At 43.1% G+C, this 19,991-nt stretch overlaps 1 protein-coding gene across 1 annotated transcript; it reads left to right on the forward strand.

The window, feature by feature from the left end:
* The first annotated feature begins 280 nt into the window (after positions 1 to 280).
* Positions 281 to 19,347, forward strand: gramd1c (GRAM domain containing 1c). Its single transcript, XM_024000263.3, has 18 exons — positions 281 to 553; positions 2,526 to 2,638; positions 4,597 to 4,723; positions 4,933 to 5,033; positions 5,690 to 5,785; positions 6,033 to 6,113; positions 10,787 to 10,911; positions 11,048 to 11,198; positions 11,823 to 11,979; positions 12,190 to 12,330; positions 12,509 to 12,627; positions 12,739 to 12,881; positions 13,645 to 13,748; positions 14,316 to 14,492; positions 14,664 to 14,730; positions 16,981 to 17,100; positions 17,524 to 17,629; positions 17,738 to 19,347. Exons 1-18 carry the CDS (start codon positions 460 to 462, stop codon positions 17,801 to 17,803), a joined length of 2,088 nt encoding a protein of 695 aa, XP_023856031.1. The 5' UTR covers positions 281 to 459; the 3' UTR covers positions 17,804 to 19,347.
* The last annotated feature ends 644 nt before the right edge of the window (positions 19,348 to 19,991 follow it).

Raw genomic sequence — 19,991 nt, forward strand, 5'->3', positions numbered from 1 at the left:
GAGGGCTCATCATGCAGGTGGTTGAAGGCTCAGCCTTCAGTTGGGCAGATACAAGAAATCATTCTCAAATAAAAAAATATAAAAGCTTGATATATTGCATCCCCACGCCCGCCAATGAACATTATTTGAAATGGGAATAGAGAGAACTGTGACTCGGTAAAGCACCTCCAGAACAAGATATGTGAGGGTGGGACAGAACAGAGAATGATGGCTATTTTTAGACCCATTAGACAGCCATCAGTATGCAAATGATAATGGACAAAGCACAACGATGGTGACATCTCCTTCATGGTATTTTCCCTTATGGGCTGGGTCAGGTGTTGCCAGGTGTATGGATTTGTAGCACATTGGCTATATGACGCCACTGACATTTATTTTTAGTAAACCTAGATGTACACATTACTGATTTAGTTTTGCGTTCATAAGATCTGAGAGCGGTCAAACGGAGCCGGTGGTGACATGTTTACAGGTATCCGCGACTTCACAAACCTTCATTCATCCCAGACTCACATACAACTCGGTGCCGAAGATAAATCTATTGTGTCGTTTCCAGGTAGGTTATGAATGTGCACCGTCTTTTAACTGCCTTGCCTATCACGAATTTAGTATCCCCGAAGAGATCCGACATGGTGGATGATGAAGACGCAGGGTAAACCCATTTGAATACAATCACTTTTTGACACTACCCTTTTAGATTTGAACGAAACTTCACCTGTTTTCCCATTGTATAATTGCTCAGAATGGAACTTGTTGGACCTGAATGCGAAAACATTGAAGAGATTCAGGTGCAGTAAATTACTGCTGTCAAGTGAGCGATTCAAACCATCCGCGTTCAAACCATCCGCTCTTCAGTTTCGGCCTGAATTTGTGTACGGGAATACAAAAACACGACTGTATCGCGTATTTTATTTTGGGGAAACTGAGTCGGATGCACTCTCATGCACAGATGAAGACGATAGCTGCGAAGGATTCATAGCAAAACGTTTGAAGCACACTTATTCAGAATTCCTTTATGAAAATGATACCAAATCGTTTATTTCATTTTCGCCTTATCAAACATTACAGCACTTTGATATCACGGGTAGAGTGAGGCTGCAGTTACCCTAATGGCATGCTTCAGTTCGGCTGGCTAGGCGAACCAAACGAGTGCGCAAGAACCTTGCTTGGCAAACGAAAAAAGCTGCAATAGCACTGTTTGTCCATTGTCGAGGTGGTGCTGTTCAGGTAATGTTAAAGTATCAAAGAAAGATGTGTTCACAGACATAACATAAAAATACAGTACACACACAGCAAGATCTAAGTGAGCTTGATATGTCACTTTTTTAGTCATTTATCCAGTGTGATGACCATTGGGCTGTACGATGCCCATATGTCAATTTAAAATATGGATAAGTAAAATTGAATGGAAGCCAGAAGCCATGGATTACAGGCAACATTCGCACTGAGCTAAAGGGTAGAGCTGCCGCTTTCAAGGAGTGGGACTCTAACCCAGAAGCTTATAAGAAATKCCGCCATGCCCTCCGACGAACCATCAAACAGGCAAAGCGTCAATACAGGACCAAGATCAAATTGTACTACACCGGCTCCGAAGCTAATTGGATGTGGGAGGGCTTGCAAACTATTACAGACTACAAAGGGAAGCACAGCCGAGAGCTGCCCAGTGACATGAGCCTACCAAACGAGCTAAGTAACTTCTATGCTCGCTTCGAGGCAAGTAACACTGAAACATGCATGAGAGCACCAGCTGTTCCGGATGACTGTGTGATCACACTCTTCGCAGCTGATGTGAGTAAGACCTTTTAAACAGGTCAACATTCACAAGGCCGCAGGGCCAGACGGATTTCCAGGACYTGTACTCCAAGCATGCGCTAACCAACTGGCAAGTGTCTTCACTGACATTTTCAACCTTTCTCTGACTGAGTCTGTAATACCAACATGTTTCAAGCAGACCACCATAGTTCCTGTGCTCAAGAACACTAAGGTATCCTGCCTAAATGACTACCGACCCGTAGCACTCACGTCTGTAGGCATGAAGTGCTTTGAAAGGCTGGTCATGGCTCACATCACCATTATCCCAGAACCCCTAGACCCACTCCAATTTGCATACCGCCCCAACAGATCCACAGATGATGCAATCACTTGCACTCCACACTGCCCCTTCACACCTGGACAAAGGAACATCTATGTGAGAATGCTATTAATTGACTACAGTGAACTTTGAGCTAACATACTTCAATTCAATAGTAGATCACTAATCCATTGTCATTAACATTGCAAAGTATAACAAGTAATTCATTGTGTTCAAWTTGAATTATATGGGTTAGAAGATGGACCTGCATAAGATGTAATTTCCTTCCTCATACTTCTTAGCATGGTCTGCAAAGTGTAACCTTCTTCAGTAGAGACCAGCCATAAACAGACCCCTTTACAGCAGCAAGATGTCCAGTCCAGTAGTCATTCTATAGGGACTGCTGGAGTTTACCTTCTAAAGCTACCAGGTAACATAACATATCTCTTCTATCCAGTCAGCGGAACAGTGGGTCTGATGGACCAGGTTTCCCGGTCAGAGGTTGGCAGTGACGTCACAGACGAGACCGCCTCCATGGGGGAGTACAGGTGGAGCTCTGAGGAACATGAGGTAAGATACAGAGCCCTTCAGTTTACCTATCTGTGACTATCATGCACTTACCCCTACATTGTATATCATGTCATAAAGTCTGCTTACTCGCCCACCCATAAACACTGCATGGTGACGATGTATCTTTAGTTAGGCATTATTGATGCTATGGTTTTTAGACCAATGATGTAATGTATACTAACTTCAAACTGCACTTGCACTGTAGCATTTTTGTACTTTGTATAGTTTTATTTAAAGATTGAGGATGATTTTCTCCTGATGGTGTTTAATGTCTGTTTTTATGTGGTGAAGCCAAAGACATTTCCACAGTGTGGACAATAACGGTTCCTGCCCTCTAGTGGAGAAGACGTTCTATTACATTCTGCCCATTCTGCCATCTATTATGTTGACATCACATTTAGCTTTTGTCGTGATGTACTAGTGACAGTATACAAAGCTCATGTGCCGATACTGTTTTTCAGCTACTGTTCACTTCCTGGTCTTCTCTGTATTTACTGAATAGCGAGATCGTATTGACCAACTGTCACTTTAATATATAAATATGTATATACACACTGAGTGTACAAAACATRAGGAACTCTTTCCATGACATAGATTTCTCCTGGTCAGTCTATGATCACTTATTGATGTAATTTTTAAAATCCGTTTCAATCAGTGTAGATGAAGGGGAGGAGATAGGTTAAATAAGGATTTTCAATACTTGAGACATGGATTGTGTATGTGTGCCATTTAGATGGTGAATGGGCAAGACAAAATATTTAAGTGTCTTTGATCGGGGCATGGTAGTAGGTGCCAGGCACACCGGTTTGAGTGTGTCAAGAACTGCAACGCTGCTGGGTTTTTCCACGCTCAACAGTTTCTCAAGTGTATCAAGAATGGTCTACCACTCAAATTACATCCAGCCAACTTGACACAACTGTGGGAAGCATTGGAGTCAACATGGGCCAGRATCCCTTTGGAACACTTTTGACACCCTGATGAATTGAGTCTGTTCTGAGAGCAAAAGGGGGTGCAGCTCTACATTAGGAAGGTGTTTCTAATGTTTTGTCCACTCAATCTGCCTTTAGAAAGTATTCAAACCCCTTGACTTTTCCACATTGTTGTTACAGCCTGAATTTAAAATTGATTAAATTGAGATTTTGTGTCATTGGCCTGCACACATTACCCCATAATGTCAAAGTGGTATTTAATATATATATWTTTTTTTACAAATTAATAAAAAACTAAAATCTGAAATGTCTTGAGTCAATAAGTATTCCACCACTTATATGGCAAGCCTAAATAAGTTCAGGAGTACTAATATGCTTAACAAGTCATATAATAAGTTGCATAGACTGTTTAACATGATTTCTGAATGACTACCTTGTCTCTGTAGCCCAAACATACAATTACCTGTAATGTCCCTCAGTCGAGAAGTGAATTTCAAACACAGATTGAACCACAGCATTCCAGGTGAAGCTGGTTGAGAGAATGCCAAGAGTCTGCAAAGCTGTCAAGGCAAAGGGTGGCTACATTAAAGAATCTAAAATATATTTTGATTTAACAGTTTTTTTGCTTACTACAAGATTCCATATGTGTTATTTCATGGTTTTGATGTCTTCACTATTATTCTACAATGTAGAAAATAGTAAAAATAAAGATAAACCCTTGAATGAGTAGGTGTGTCCTAACTTTTGACTGGTTCTGTAGCTTGACACAACTTACCCCATACTGGATGAAATATGACCACTACCTTTTTAAAACCATGTCTATCTTTATTTCCCAAACACAGTTCAACAGTGAAAATCACTTTTTTTTTTTAAACACAGGCTTAACACCTAACAAACACTTTAACTGGTACTGTATGAAAAAAAAACAGAATGCAGCAGAGTTTTAGCCAGCATGACCTCTGTACTATAGAAATTACTATTCAAATTAGCTTTGTGATTATAATGTTACCTCTGTGGCCCGTCAATCAGATGTCCGACCCTCGGGGCCAGTGTCTGGCCGCCCCCCAAGCCCTACCGGCCCCCACCTACAAACAGAGGGTTGAGGAGTTCAAGAAGCTGTTCAGAGAACTGCCTGAGTCAGAGAGACTCATCATGGGTGAGTTACGTGTCTATGTGTGTGTGTGTGAGAGATGGGGAGAGAGAGGCTCCATCCAGAAATGGACCCTAATAATAATAATATTTATAATAATAATAATTTATTATTATCTCTTAAAACCAAAACATTGGCACCTCTCTCACCTGCATATACCAGCACACCTGTACTATACTTACCTGTGTCAAGGTGCGTCCCGTGTCTTTCCCCAGACTATACCTGTGCCCTCCAGAGAGACATCCTACTGCAGGGACGCCTCTACCTGTCAGAGAACTGGCTCTGTTTCTATAGCAATGTGTTTCGGGGGACAAAGGTGAGCTCACACATGGGGGAGAGATGGATAATAGGAGTTTTCTGTCTTGGGGATTAATTAATCAGATCATGATATGCTGTAAATGTGTGTTTGTATTGCATTATTCTGGTCGTGTTAAATGTGGTCAGTGTTCTCTGGTTTTAGACGGTGATATACTGTATTTAGAGAGTTGGGCCAATGCGGCTTCTCTCTGGATGTTCATAGAGCGGCGCTTTCTCCTCAATAGCCGTTGCTAAGTGATAATTAACGCTTCTGCTTTGTGCTGTTTACTGCTGATAGTTTTCACAGTGAAAGCAGATGTGCAATTTGTTGACTTGGATACACATTATCCCCAATGCTAATCAATAAAAATGTCTGTTAAAGTCACTGCTCTGTTTTGCTTGTTTACAGCGGGTCATTTCATAGGGAACTGTCAGAGGCGCTCTCGTATTGTTACAGCACAAACATGTAGAGAATAAAGGTGCCAACATGACAGCTGTTCAAAAAGCTGGCAGAACTCTCTTAATATATGGCTCTGGTCGTAGATAGCCTTGACTCTGGAGGTCATCACTGTGCTATATTGTCGTAGATAGCCTTGACTCTGGAGGTCATCACTGTGCTATATTGTCGTAGATAGCCTTGACTCTGGAGGTCATCACTGTGCTATATGGTCGTAGATAGCCTTGACTCTGAGGGACATCAAGGCCATGTACAGAGAGAAGACAGCACGGCTGATCCCCAACGCCATTCAGATCTGCACAGACTCAGAGAAGGTACAGTATAGTCACTCAAACACCACCTGGGTTCTGTTTAATATCCCTGGACAGTTGCACTAACGCCCTGGACCAGAGCTAAGAGACCCTGTGCTTTTCATGGTTTAACCCCTCAGGAGTAGGCCTACAGCTGCAGCACTGACAAAATAACATGTTACTCATCCCTTCTGTCTGTCCTAAATGCAAACCAATGGATGGTTATCACTGCAATAATATTTACAAGCTTCTGTCGCTCTCTTCCCTACAGTTGTTCTTCACTTCCTTCTCAGCCAGAGAGAAGAGTTACCAGGGAGTGTTCCGGATGTGGCAGAACACTCTGATGGACAAAGTGAGGCACAGTTCAGCGACTTCATAACCTCACTCACTGGGGTGCATCCCAAATGCCAACCTATTCCCCATAAAGTGCACAACTTTTTTTATATTTACATTTTTTATTGAACCTTTATTTCAGTTAAGAACAAATTCTTATTTACAATATTGGCCTACCAAAAGACAAAAGGCCTCCTGCGGGGATGGGGGCTGGGATTAAAGAAGGGCATTTCTATGACACGGATATTTACAGTGGGGCAAAAAAGTATTTAGTCAGACACCAATTGTGCAAGTTCTCCCACTTAAAAAGATGAGAGAGGCCTGTAATTTTCATCATAGGTACACTTCAACTATGACAGACAAAATGAGAAAAAAAATCCAGAAAATCACATTGTAGGATTTTTAATGAATTTATTTGCAAATTATGGTGGAAAATAAGTATTTGGTCAATAACAAAAGTTTATCTCAATACTTTGTTATATACCCTTTGTTGGCAATGACAGAGGTCAAACGTTTTCTGTAAGTCTTCCGAAGGTTTTCACACACTGTTGCTGGTATTTTGGCCCATTCCTCCATGCAGATCTCCTCTAGAGCAGTGATGTTTTGGGGCCTGTTGCTGGGCAACACGGACTTTCAACTCCCTCCAAAGATTTTCTATGGGGTTGAGATCTGGAGACTGGCTAGGCCACTCCAGGACCTTGAAATGCTTCTTACGAAGCCACTCCTTCGTTGCCCGGGCGGTGTGTTTGGGATCATTGTTATGCTGAAAGACCCAGCCACGTTTCATCTTCAATGCCCTTGCTGATGGAAGGAGGTTTTCACTCAAATACATGGCCCCATTCATTCTTTCCTTTACACGGATCAGTCGTCCCTGGTCCCTTTGCAGAAAACAGCAAAACAGCCCCAAAGCATGATGTTTCCACCCCCATGCTTCACAGTAGGTATGGTGTTCTTTGGATGCAACTCAGCATTCTTTGTCCTCCAAACACGACGAGTTGAGTTTTTACAAAAAAGTTCTATTTTGGTTTCATCTGACCATATGACATTCTCCCAATCTTCTTCTGGATCATCCAAATGCTCTCTAGCAAACTTCAGATGGGCCTGGACATGTACTGGCTTAAGCAGGGGGACACGTCTGGCACTGCAGGATTGAGTCCCTGGCGGCGTAGTGTGTTACTGATGGTAGGCTTTGTTACTTTGGTCCCAGCTCTCTGCAGGTCATTCACTAGGTCCCCCCGTGTGGTTCTGGGATTTTTGCTCACCGTTCTTGTGATCATTTTGACCCCACGGGGTGAGATCTTCGTGGAGCCCCAGATCGAGGGAGATTATCAGTGGTCTTGTATGTCTTCCATTTCCTAATAATTGCTCCCACAGTTGATTTCTTCAAACCAAGCTGCTTACTATTGCAGATTCAGTCTTCCCAGCCTGGTGCAGGTCTACAATTTTGTTTCTGGTGTCCTTTGACAGCTCTTTGGTCTTGGCCATAGTGGAGTTTGGAGTGTGACTGTTTGAGGTTGTGGACAGGTGTCTTTTATACTGATAACAAGTTCAAATAGGTTCCATTAATACAGATACGAGTGGAGGACAGAGGAGCCTCTTAAAGAAGAAGTTACAGGTCTGTGAGAGCCAGAAATCTTGCTTGTTTGTAGGTGACCAAATACTTATTTCCCACCATCATTTGCAAATAAATTCATTTAAAATCCTACAATGTGATTTTCTGGATTTTTTTTTCTAATTTTGTCTGTCATAGTTGAAGTGTACCTATGATGAAAATTACAGGCCTCATCTTTTTAAGTGGGAGAACTTGCACAATTGGTGGCCCACTAAATACTTTTTTGCCCCACTGTATATGAACAGTAGGAGTTACGCTAAGCACAGATCTAGGATCGTCTTCCCCTCACTCAATCCTACTCTTGCTAATAAGGAAATAATAGGACAATAGTATGGTAATAAGCTAAACTGCGGAGAATCTCAATTGGTTTACTCTACTCCTCCGTCCTCCCCTCCTTTTGAAAAATGTCAAAGGTAACCAAGGAGAGGAAATGTGGAAACAAATGCACTTGTATGAAATGACTATCCTTCACTCGTGCATCATCATGCAAATGACGTTTGCAGGGGTGGAGTACCTAATGAAATGTGTAGGGTAGTAAAAACACATGTAGCTAGTTGTGAATTTTTATATATATTTTAAAAAATGTCACCCCTTTTTTCTCCCCAATTTCGTGGTATCCAATTGGTAGTAGTTACAGTCTTGTCTCATCGCTGCAACTCCCGTACGGACTCGGGAGAGGCGAAGGTCGAGAGCCATGCCTCCTCCGAAACACAACCCAACCAAGCCGCACTGCTTCTTGACACAATGCCCATCCGACCCGGAAGCCAGCCGCACCAATGTGTCGGCGGAAACACCGTACACCTGGCGACCATGTCAGCATGCACTGCGCCCGGCCCGCCACAGGAGTCGKTAGTGCGTGATGAGACAAGGATATCCCTGCCGGCCAAACCCTCCCCTAACCCGGACGACGCTGGCCCAATTGTGCGCCGCCCCATGAGCCTCCCGGTCACGGCCTGCTGCAACAGAGCCTGGGCTCGAACCCAGAATCTCTAGTGGCACAGCAAGCACTGCGATGCAGTGCCTTAGACCACTGCGCCACTCGGGAGGCCTAGTTGTGACATTTTATAGATAAAAAGATAAGTAGCATATAATTTTTAAATATGTGCATGCTTTTCTCCTCCGAGTAAAAACAGCTGATTCAAAGGGGTTGTGGCGGATCTCTAAACTCTTCCGCAAAGGACTGCGGTAGAATACTCCTGTGCTTCCTCAGCAGGAGGAAGCGCCTCCATTCGCCTACTAACTAATTGACACTCTCCTCGACCACTTATTGGTTTCCGGATCACGGAGGAGAGAGGACGAAGGAGTCGAGGAAAGGACAGTATTTTGCCCAAATGGGAATATCTCATTGAATGGCTCTGGGAGAATCTTTATTGCGTCCCCTCGCCTCCTTCTCAAAACCCATTGGATGGAAAAGCCAGAGGTCCCATACCCACTGACCTTCTCCTCCAATGGGTGTTGAGAATGAGGCATGGAGGGAGGACCTGAAGAGTATGCAATTGAGATTCTCCCATTGTTRCAGTTGCATGGACGCCAACTACTAGCTAACCAAGTATCAATGGTGATGGTTATCATAGCGCTAGTCTGTCATTTCATGCAACCTATCCAGATTTTTATGTAGTATGCAAGGCTTCTGTGACATAACCCTGGCTGACTGTTCTTATCTAATCAGTCCTGGGTAAACACCATGCCCCCAGACTGGCCCCATGTCCCTAAACGCGGTTACCATGGCATTCAGTTCTTATGTTATATACAAGGGGAAGTGGCAGGCTGAATATTCATAATGTTTTGTTTCTTATAACATACTAGTTCTTTTGATAGCAAAGTTGAGATAAAAGTAAAACTTATTAGGACCTAGAATGAATGCAACTTATAGGGGCAATATGGAAGACTGTGGACCTGTCAAAACAACCCCACAATAACACTGGTGTGGCTCGGGAGTTAGCGAATGAAGGTAAGGTTCAATGACCCCTCAAAGGTGCGGCTATGAAGGTTAATTTGCATAAGACACACACCCTGCCCCCGAGAAAGCGCTGTCGTTTCGTTACCTCGCCATTCTTCAGGGCAACATATCTGATTTCCGTTGCCACTGAACGTTCACGAGCTTGGCATCTAATAGAGCTTTTATCGAAGCTATGTATCTTTCCATAAATGGGCGGAGCGCCTAACTTCCTGATTGCTTTGTGACGGCGCACAGGTTATAGTTCAGTCCAGCTACCAGGCAGGTATACGTAACAACTGTTGGGAAAGAGCGAAATAGCTACAAAGTAAGTAAAACAACTTTTAAAATGGKCTTTATTACTTGATTGGCAGCAAGTGACAGATTTTGATCTAAATTATGATTAGCTGTGCACAGTTTGGATTAGGCTAAAGAAACCGTGGTTCCATATGGCCGCTTTCTTAACTAGATTCTGTTGCATGGGAAATAATATTAAATTGTTTTCTTTTGACTCGTAAGTGATCAACGATTGTTCAATCTCTCAAAAGATTTTTTAAGTAATCTACATTTCCTTATTACTCACCCCTTTCCCCCATTCACGTATTTTTTAAATAACTTGTTTTTTCTTTTTGGGGGGGGGGGCGCATCATGGTGTCCATAAACATTATGTTTTGTAGCTATTAGTCAATAGCTACAGTGTACAATTTCACTATGAGCAAGGTACCAGCCATATTTTTGTTTAAAATTGTATTTAATTTTTTTTTGTCTGGTCATAATTTTAATTTCAATCAAAGGTGGATCTAAATGTAATCCACACTGCATGTATTGTTTTGTTTTMTAGTCTCGTGACATCAGTGTGGTTGAGTAAGGAGCAGGTTAGGGCTGTTTTGTTTCATTGAAACTAGGATACTGGAGGCGGTGTGGGATTCATGCACAGGTGGAAGATAGTTATCATGTTACTGGAAGCCAGACAGAGGAATTCATCCTTATAATTTTTATTTTGATTGAGCTTTCGCACGTTATAACCTACAAAAATCTGATTGGTGGTGACACTACCAGGAAAGCAGTTGCTTTTCCATGATAACAGAAATCTATTCAAGTGCCACTGTTTGCTGTGTACCAAGCTCCTCTCCCTCTCTCCTAGCCACTGAGTAGTTTGGCGCTGTGGCAGATGGTCAAGCAGCACTATGGCAATGACCTGGGCCTGAGGATTGTAGAGATAGAAAGTCTACAGACATCAGCAGAATCAACCACGCAGAAACACACCAGGTGAGGATGACCACTCACACACACCGGGATCGCTCTCTCTCTCTCTCTCGGACTGCACAAAGAACAACATGCACTCACCTACATCTGTCTAACTGACACATTTCTGCAACCTGTTTACCCACCTGGTCCGTGGCAGCATGACCGTGAGGCCTGGTGGAGAGGACTCTGGGAGGCCATCTACTCTGCGCCTCCAGCCGGGGGATCAGGGCTCCTTTGAGCCCACTGCACCCCAGGGAGAGGACCTACCCTCACCCCTCGGACAGAGCTCCATCAACTCAGGAAACACAGTACGACACCTCTTTGAAGTCACATAGATCACATATTACTCTTTTTYTTGACAAAGCCCTGCTCCACAAACTTCAGACTTTTCTAACATCACTGTTAAGATTTAAAATGACAAGTTATCAAACCCGTTCACAGGGTTGGTTAACTCTGGAGACTCCTTTGGTGTCTAGAGAATTAGGTAAATCAGCCAATAATTTCCTTGCACCTTACGTGTGGAATGATCTACAATACAGTTTAAAATMAACGCCTCTAGAGCGTTTCAGAAGGTTGTTAGGGGACCTTTTTACTGAAGAATGTGATTGTGTTTTGCTTGTTGTGTATAATAAACTGTATATAAATGTGTAGTTTAATGTGATTATTGTATTTTCATGTGTATTGTGGTGCTATACAGGCCTCATCTGGAAAATAGACCTCTCTCAGCATTGACTCCCTGTCAAAATAAAGGTTAAATACAAATTCTCACAAGGCTTGGATGATATCAAGTAATCGCCTTAGTCATGTTGTCTCCACATATTCTCTTCATTGTCTAATGAGTATTGCAAGTGAATGACCAGTCAGATTGATGGCATTTATAGCAAGGCTTCCATAGTCAGGGAAGAGTGACATTGCCATTGTGTGTCCTACAGGATGATGCTTGCAGCACCTCGTCTCGGTGCACTCCTGACCCGTCCCTCGACCGCTCTGCCCCAGAGCGGGTCTCCAAGCGCTCTGAGCTTTCTCTGGACCTCAACTCTAACTTGGACCGCTTCTCTGAACAGAGCGGCTCGGAGAGTGCAGAGGAGGGTGAGAACTAACCCCACTGTGTGTGTTCATTGGTTCTACCCAACAGGCATGTGCGTGGTAGTACTATTGATCCTCAAATGTGTTTGTTAAATGCATTCTACTTTAAAGTGATTGTTTTGTTTTATGCTAGTGACCTGTTAAATGTGTTTGTAGAGGCATTCCTCTGAGATCATGCTAACCCCCCCATCTTTCCCCCTGCCTCTCCTGTAGAGGAGAGGGTGAGTGTCTCCCAGCAGCATGGCAGGCTCTATGTGAACACGGTCTTCAACATCAGTGCAGAAAAGATGTTTGAACTGCTCTTTACCGAATCCCACTTCATACGAAGATTCATGAATGCCAGGAAGATCACCAGTGAGTCATCTCCCCATCCACCCTGTTATAAGCCACAGTCCTCTCCTCTGATTAAGACGGACTAGTCCTCACTCCTCACAAGCTATTTTTAAATGAGACTGTCCGAGCGTTGTTCTAATGTGGTACCAAATAAAGTAGTAGATAGGTTAACACAAAACACATGTGTGATTGTCGTCAGATGCCATCCTTACACGGTGGCAGAGTGACGCGTCCGGCTCCATGAAGAGGAGTCTCAACTACACCATCACCATCACCAACCCTCTGGTGGGCAAGTTCTCCACCGCCACGGAGAACCAGGTGAGCCCAGGTTTGCACTGCGTGTGGCGGATTTTTAGTAGTGTGTGTGTGTGCAGGTGTGTGGAATGTCTTTTCTCCAGAGTGTGTGTAACTCCTCTGTTGTCCTGTCAGATCCTGTACAAGGAGTTCAGGGAAGGTCAGTACTACCTCGTCGACTCGGAGGTCTACACACACGACGTCCCGTACCACGACTACTTCTACACTCAGAACCGCTACTGTATCATCCGCCATTCCAAACGCAAATGTCGACTCAGGTGAGCAGCAGAGACATCACAGCCTTTCGACATTGTTATCTGCTCAGTTTACTTTAGGGTAAAGACTTTCAGGGTATTGGGGTTGAGCTTCTCGCTGCGCTCACAGTCTCTTTGTTCAGTGCGATGTGCCTGTTACATGGTTTTGTGTGTCAAAGACTAATCAATATCCCCTAGGAAAGGTCAATTACTATTGCAGGCCGGTGTGTTGTTGGTTCCCTTCTCCCTGATAGCTTTTGGTCAGAGTGAAAATCAGCAGTGCTCTCTGAACAGCCCTCCAGGACAGTATCCAGCTTTATTGGAGTCATTCCTCTAGTGGCATAAAGCCTTCTATTCTCATATCCTAGGTCTGTGACTTCATAGCGCTTATTTGCTGTGTCCAGCAGTTGACAGACTTCTTTTAATAAATACTAAATGTTTGGTACTTCAGAGTTTGTGGTTACTAATTACCCATTACAGAATGTGAATATAGATAATTTGATTACTATTCAATTACAACTGTAGAGTTGATGTGCTGGTGTTGTGTGTTCAGGGTGTACACTGATGTGCTGGTGTTGTGTGTTCAGGGTGTACACTGATGTGCTGGTGTTGTGTGTTCAGGGTGTACACTGATGTGCTGGTGTTGTGTGTGTTCAGGGTGTACACTGATGTGCTGGTGTTGTGTGTGTTCAGGGTGTACACTGATGTGCTGGTGTTGTGTGTGTTCAGGGTGTACACTGATGTGTTGTGTGTGTTCAGGGTGTACACTGATGTGTTGTGTGTTCAGGGTGTACACTGATGTGAAGTACAAGAAGCAGCCGTGGGGGCTGGTCAAGTCCTTCATCACCAAGAACTCCTGGAGTGGCCTGGAGGACTACTTCAGACACCTGGGTGGGCAGTAGGCTGCTACAGCCCTGGAGATCTCTTCACCCTTCTCTATATCTCTCTTTCCACTCCATCTTTAAGAATATCTGTCTGTCTTGTCCCCTCTTTCTCTGTAGTTCTTCAAGTCTCTCTCCTTGTTTGGCTGATCTCTCTGAGTGTATCTTCCTCTGAGGGCCTGTCTTCCTGCTTCCCCACTTCTCAATCTCCAATTAGTCTCTCTGCCTGTGAGTGTTGGGTTAGCCATAATAGGCCCATGCTCTCTTTGTATGTTGGTGCTTCACTGGTTTCTGTCCAGCTCCCTCTCTCCTATACTGTATAACGACCAATCTCCCTACCCTTCCTCTGCTCTTCTCTTACTCACCCTCTCCAGTCTCGTTAGATTAGATCTGAATCAAAGCCCTGCACTCACACTGACAGTCCAACTCTCCTCATGAGATGTCGATTAGCACCCAACCTCCCTACAGACTGCCCGGCAGTCCTCTCTACATCACCCCTACCACTTCTAGTCATCTATTGACCCCTGTCTTCCAAGCCATTTGACCCAACTTTTCATTTGACCCCATGTTATCACAGAATCTGAGCTGATGGAAGAGGAGGCGGAGCTGAACCAGGGATGCGGAGACCCCGGTAAGATGATTGGCGGGATGCGTCATTGGCGGAGGAGGACGTTCAGTCGGACACTACAGGAGCACCTGAAGCCCAGCAAGCAATGCGAGCCCGACCTAGACCCTCACAGAGAGGGCAAGACGGGTACATACATGTTCTGTTTATTTAACAACCATCTTCTGACACATGGATAACATTACACGTACTATATGAGTGAATTGCACAAACACTCAATCAGTCAAATGGCCTACAATAGACACACAGTCATATGTCTTCCGTTCAAGCTGTTCCGCTCTCTCCCGGGTTGTGTGTCAGATCCCATAGATATGAAGGGTCCACCTCGATGGAACATCTCTACCATCATAGCTGGGATGAGCATCATGTAAGTCGACACCACCAGTAAACACTCAAACAGTATAGCTGTAAATCTTCATGAACCTTTTCTATTGTTTGTGTACTTTCTTCAAATCAAATGTTATTTGTCACCTGCGCCAAATACAACAGGTGGAGACCTTAGTGAAATGCTTACTTACAAGCCCTTAACCAACAATGCAGTTTAAAAATAAAATACCTAAAAAGAATAAGAAATAAAATTAACAAATAATTAAAGAGCAGCAGTAAAATAACAATAGCGAGGCTATATACAGGGGGTACCGGTACAGAGTCAATGTGCGGGGGCACCGGTTAGTCGAGGTAATATGTAGGGATGCATGATATATCGGTGAACATATCGGAATCGGCAGATATGAGCTAAAATGCCAACATCGGTATTGGCCGATGTCTAGTTTAACGCCCCGATGTGCAAAACCGATGACTAAACTGATGTGCATACCTAAATAACATAGGTACATGACGTAATGACGCCACGTAAAATGTTGCGCTACATGTGCAACACAGCATTCCTAAACTAGCCCACAATGTCTGCTGTGTGGATCGAGCAGTTAATTGAAAGAGTAACAAAATTTCAGCGAGACAACTCAAAGGCGAAATCCATTAAAGCCAAGATAATGGTATTCATTACCCTTGACTATCAACCGTTCTCTGTCGTGAGTGATGTTGGCTTTCGCCGACTGGTCGAGTGCCGGTACACACTACCAAGTGCGCTATTTTTCAGACGTTGCTCTACCGGAGTTACACAGTAATAACGTCACTGCTATTAGCTTCATGACATACATACTATGGAATGCCGTTTGGGTTTTTGCGTGTCAAAGCTGTACAAAAAAGTCTGCAAACACCAGCCACGAACGATATCTTTACAATACCTCGTTGGTAATAAAGCATCATTTGTTCGACCGCAACTTCTGGGGTAGCTAGCTAGCTTTCGCTTGGTACTTAGCTAGCACCAATACAACCAGCCTGAAAACAATAACCAGTAGAACCTGCAGTCATTTTCATTATTCTTAGCAATGATTTAGGAATCCTTGTGAGTAAGTATTAGCTGGGTTGCCACTTGTTGTTCGCCTATTGAAATTGAACTTCAGTTCATGAAAATAAATCGCTAGTCAGCAACTTAACCCTGTTGCCCAAAGCTAACGTTATAAGCAGCCAGCTAGCTTCATCTGGCTAGTGAGGCTCTACCGCACCGGGTTATGTGTTGTGAAGCTAGTCATTGACAGTAATCCAAATGAATACATAGTAGAATGATGCCATACTTTTATTTTGAAGGCTAACTGCAAAGTCCACTATTGTGGCTAGCTTCACATAGTTTGGTCCGACCACCATGAATCAAATAAGAACTGTCTTATAAATTAGGGTTATTTTAGATGACACCTTGCTATATAGTTAGCTAGCTAACTATAGCTACTGATACAGATGTCGTGTTATTTGACACGACTCAAACGGCGTTACATGYAATCCTGGTTGAGAATTAAATGACTGAACAACGAAACAGCACAGCAAGTAAGTGAAATAAATAMGTTTTGATTATGTTTTACTGGTAATGGGGGCATACGTAAATGCCAACAAAATAACTTTTTGGTCAGTGTGGTGTGTGTAACCTGTTATTTATCTAGGCAAGTCAGTAAAGAACTAATTCTTATTTACAATGATGGCCCTGGACGACGCTGGGCCAATTGTGCGCCGCACTATGGGAGCCTGGATTCGAACCAGGGACTGTAATGATGCCTCTTGCACTGAGATGTAGTGCCTTAGACCGCTGCATCTGTGTGTGTGTGTGTGTGTTAACTATTTAATTGTACTAGAATGCTTAAAAGGCTAAAATTGTAAATATCGGTATCGTTTTTTTTTGGCAAGGAACATATTGGATATCGGTATCGGCCAAAAATCTCATATCGGTGCATCACTAGTAATATTTACATGTAGGTAGAGTTATGCATAGTAAAGTGACTATGCATAGATAATAACAGCGTAGCAGCAGTATAAAAGAGGGGGGCAATGCAAATAGTCTGGGTAGCCATTTGATTAAATGTTCAGGAGTCTTATGGCTTGGAAGTAGAAGCTGTTTAGAAGCCTCTTGGACCTAGACTTGGCGCTCCTGTACCGCTTGCTATGAGTACATTCTGCTTCATGAGCTCAAACAGTACTTAGGTGCAGTATATTAGCCAGGTGTGTGTTGATCTTAGCCGGGTAATCAGAAACCTCACAGCCTCTTTCTCTGGCTGTGTGTTCCCAGTCTGCTGATCCTAACAGTACTGAACCTGGGGCTGTTCTTTAAGCTGTGGGCCATGGAGGATGTGGCCAACCGCATGTACCTGAGCACCAAGCACCACCTCCGGGAGAGGACCGAGAGCAGGTAGGCTGCTGCACACCGGGTGAAGGCCTGCACTTTTCACATTACATTTGATATTTTAGTCATTTACCAGACACTCTTATCCAGAGCGACTTAGTGTATTCATCTTAAGATAGCTAGGTGAGACAACCACATGTCATAGTCAGTACATTTTTCCTCAATAAAGAAGCTATCAGCAAAGTCAGTGCTAGTAGGAAACGCCAGACAATCTATAACCTAAACTTAACCAAACACCTCACCATAACAATTATAATCAATAAGAAAATAAATACAGTATATCGGTTTGCAGGTCAGCCACATCCCCTTAGCATGCATCCAAGTCAGGAAAAACTTTCTTTCACCATTTCTTGGAGTAATCACTGATCTGACAGGATCGGGTTGTTGTGGAATTCTCTCTCTCTTCATGCTGACTGTCTGTCTCCTCAGTTTTGCCGCTGACTTCTTTCCTGAACCGGCCCCAACATACAGGACCAGAGAGGAGACTTTGCTGCTGAAAGCAGTGCTGCAGGACTCCATCAACCTATTGGAGCAGGTCAGTCAAACGACCAGCTATGTTTGTGTTACAGGCTCCCGAATTCCTCCTGCAGGTGTTTGTGTGTCTGTACAGACAATGACAGTTTTTTTCCTCTTTTCCCCATAGCTCCGCAGTTCTCTGTCGCTGCTTCAGCAGAAATTTGTAACCAACAGAACAGCAATTCTGCAGTGACACGTCACACCTGGCGACCTCACTACGCCCTCTGAAGCCTGGGGTTGTAAAGGCTACAGGGACACGCCTCTGAGGACTCTCTCGTAACCAGGGGTGTTGCTAAAGGGACGACTCATGCACAGACTTGTTACTAAGAGCAACAATGGTTCAAGTCCCAGGGCCTTTAATAGTGTGGTACCAGGTAGATGGATGTTTTCATTTTAATTTTATTTAACTTGGCAAGTCAGTCAAGAACAAATTCTTATTAAAGTTCAACTGTCGGCACTGCGCTGTGGAGGAAGAAAATGGTTCCCAACCATCAGCAACACTGGGAGACAACTGGTGGACTGGGGTTTATGTGGGGTTCTGTTTTCAGTTTGGTAGTTCTTTATTCTTCCTTAATGTTGGTGCTGGGTTTACTGTGATTAAGTTAGAAGTTCTACTGCATTCCTCACTGTGTACTGCGTAGCCCTTCGATTGACAAGCCAATCACAGCAGATGTGAGCCAATGGTGTGATGAGCGCAGCAGATGAGAACCAATGTTTTGATAGAAGTGAATGCCAATGTAAGGAATCCATGAAATATTTTTACTTTTTGCACAGTGCCTTGTGTACTTTTTATGGTTTTTAGTTTAATTTAGATATATTTTTTTTCAATTAGAAGGCTTTCAGAAAGTAATTTTAATAATTTATTTGGATGCCCATGGGTTTCTGCTCTTGTGAAAATGTGAATAAGTATGCAGTTGAGGGAAAAAAATGTAAACCTTGGATGGTTTGTGGTTTTTCAGCTGGTTTGTAGATGTACAGCAGACCTCAATATCAGGGTTGTGTTCAGAAGGGTGCAATGTTCTGAACGCTGCAGATATAAATGCCTTTTATACACCTGTCATGAAACCTTATTCTACATGAGTTTGTTCTACATAATATATTTTTATCTGAACGTTCTGTAACGTTGCACCCCACTGAACGTGACCCAGGTGAACTTTCTCAGGAGCATTTGGTTAGAACCAAAACATCCCGATTGAATAATACTGATTACATTTTGTTAATCCTGATAGCTGTCCCATGTAGGCTAGGCTAGAGGGTGAGTGGCTGTTATGTAATTAATATTCCATCCACATGCCACACCCATTCAAGAAGCCACAGCACTAAAACGTTGCACTGCTGTTGTGTACGTCCACTATAAGAATGTGACCACCACAAGTTTAGTCTGGACTCTGAGTTGAATCCACACTAGTGCCTTGTTAACTTTCTTTGAATTGTTACTATTGTAAATTACAATTTACAATGACAAATGTTAATTTTGTGCAGCACATACCACTCATTTCTGTGTGTGTGACGATACAGCTTCAGACTGTATGTAACACCCATCCTTATGTTTTAAATAAAAGCACAGGAATCTTCCTACCGTTGTTACATGGAATCAYTGTGAACCATTTGGATGTGAATAGTTTACACACACACACACACTGTATAATTTGTTTTCTATTTGTTGGCTATTTTGTACGTTTGTTAGACAAAGATGTAATGTATTGTTGCTTTGAATAAAGAAACACTTTCCTTCCACGTGTTAGTCTTGTCAATGTATTGTAAGATAAGGGGCATGTTATGATCAGGGCCAGGCTAAAAGCACTACAGTCAGCATAAACCATCTTTCTACTTTTAACCTACTGCTCTGATCACATTTGTGAATGTGTGTGAGTGAGTTTGAGGTTACTTCACTCTATCAGCACAAATGCCTGGATGTAGTAAAACTATTAGACTTGTAACCAATATGCAGTATATTTAGTTACAGTAGTTGAGGAAAGTCCTTGTGTAAAACCACACGCTGTCTCTAAAAATGTATTGGCATCATTGCTGTGGCTGTTTAAATAAACTCTGTCAGAAGAGACAACAGATGATTAAAATCTACAACCGTGAGAAAGAAATAGACTCTGTCAGAAGAGACAACAGAGATTAAACAAACCGGGAAGTAAATAGACTCTGTCAGAAGAGACAACAGAGATTAAACAAACGGGAAGTAAATAGACTCTGTCAGAAGAGACAACAGAGATTAACAAACCGGGAAGTAATAGACTCTGTCAGAAAGGACAACAGAGATTAAACAAACGCGGAAGTAAATAGACTCTGTCAGAAGAGACAACAGAGATTAACAAACCGGGAAGTAAATAGACTCTGTCGAGAGAGAACAGAGATTTAAACAAACCGGG

The sequence above is a fragment of the Salvelinus sp. IW2-2015 genome, linkage group LG14 (genome assembly GCF_002910315.2).
Source record: "Salvelinus sp. IW2-2015 linkage group LG14, ASM291031v2, whole genome shotgun sequence".
Lineage (NCBI taxonomy): Eukaryota > Metazoa > Chordata > Actinopteri > Salmoniformes > Salmonidae > Salvelinus > Salvelinus sp. IW2-2015.

Coding starts and splice junctions, on each gene's coding strand:
- gramd1c (XM_024000263.3), top strand. CDS start 460: ATGTTTACAGGTATCCGCGACTTCACAAACCTTCATTCATCCCAGACT. Junction 11,199..11,822: donor CCATCAACTCAGGAAACACA/GTACGACACCTC, acceptor TGTGTCCTACAG/GATGATGCTTGCAGCACCTC. Junction 14,493..14,663: donor TCACAGAGAGGGCAAGACGG/GTACATACATGT, acceptor GTTGTGTGTCAG/ATCCCATAGATATGAAGGGT.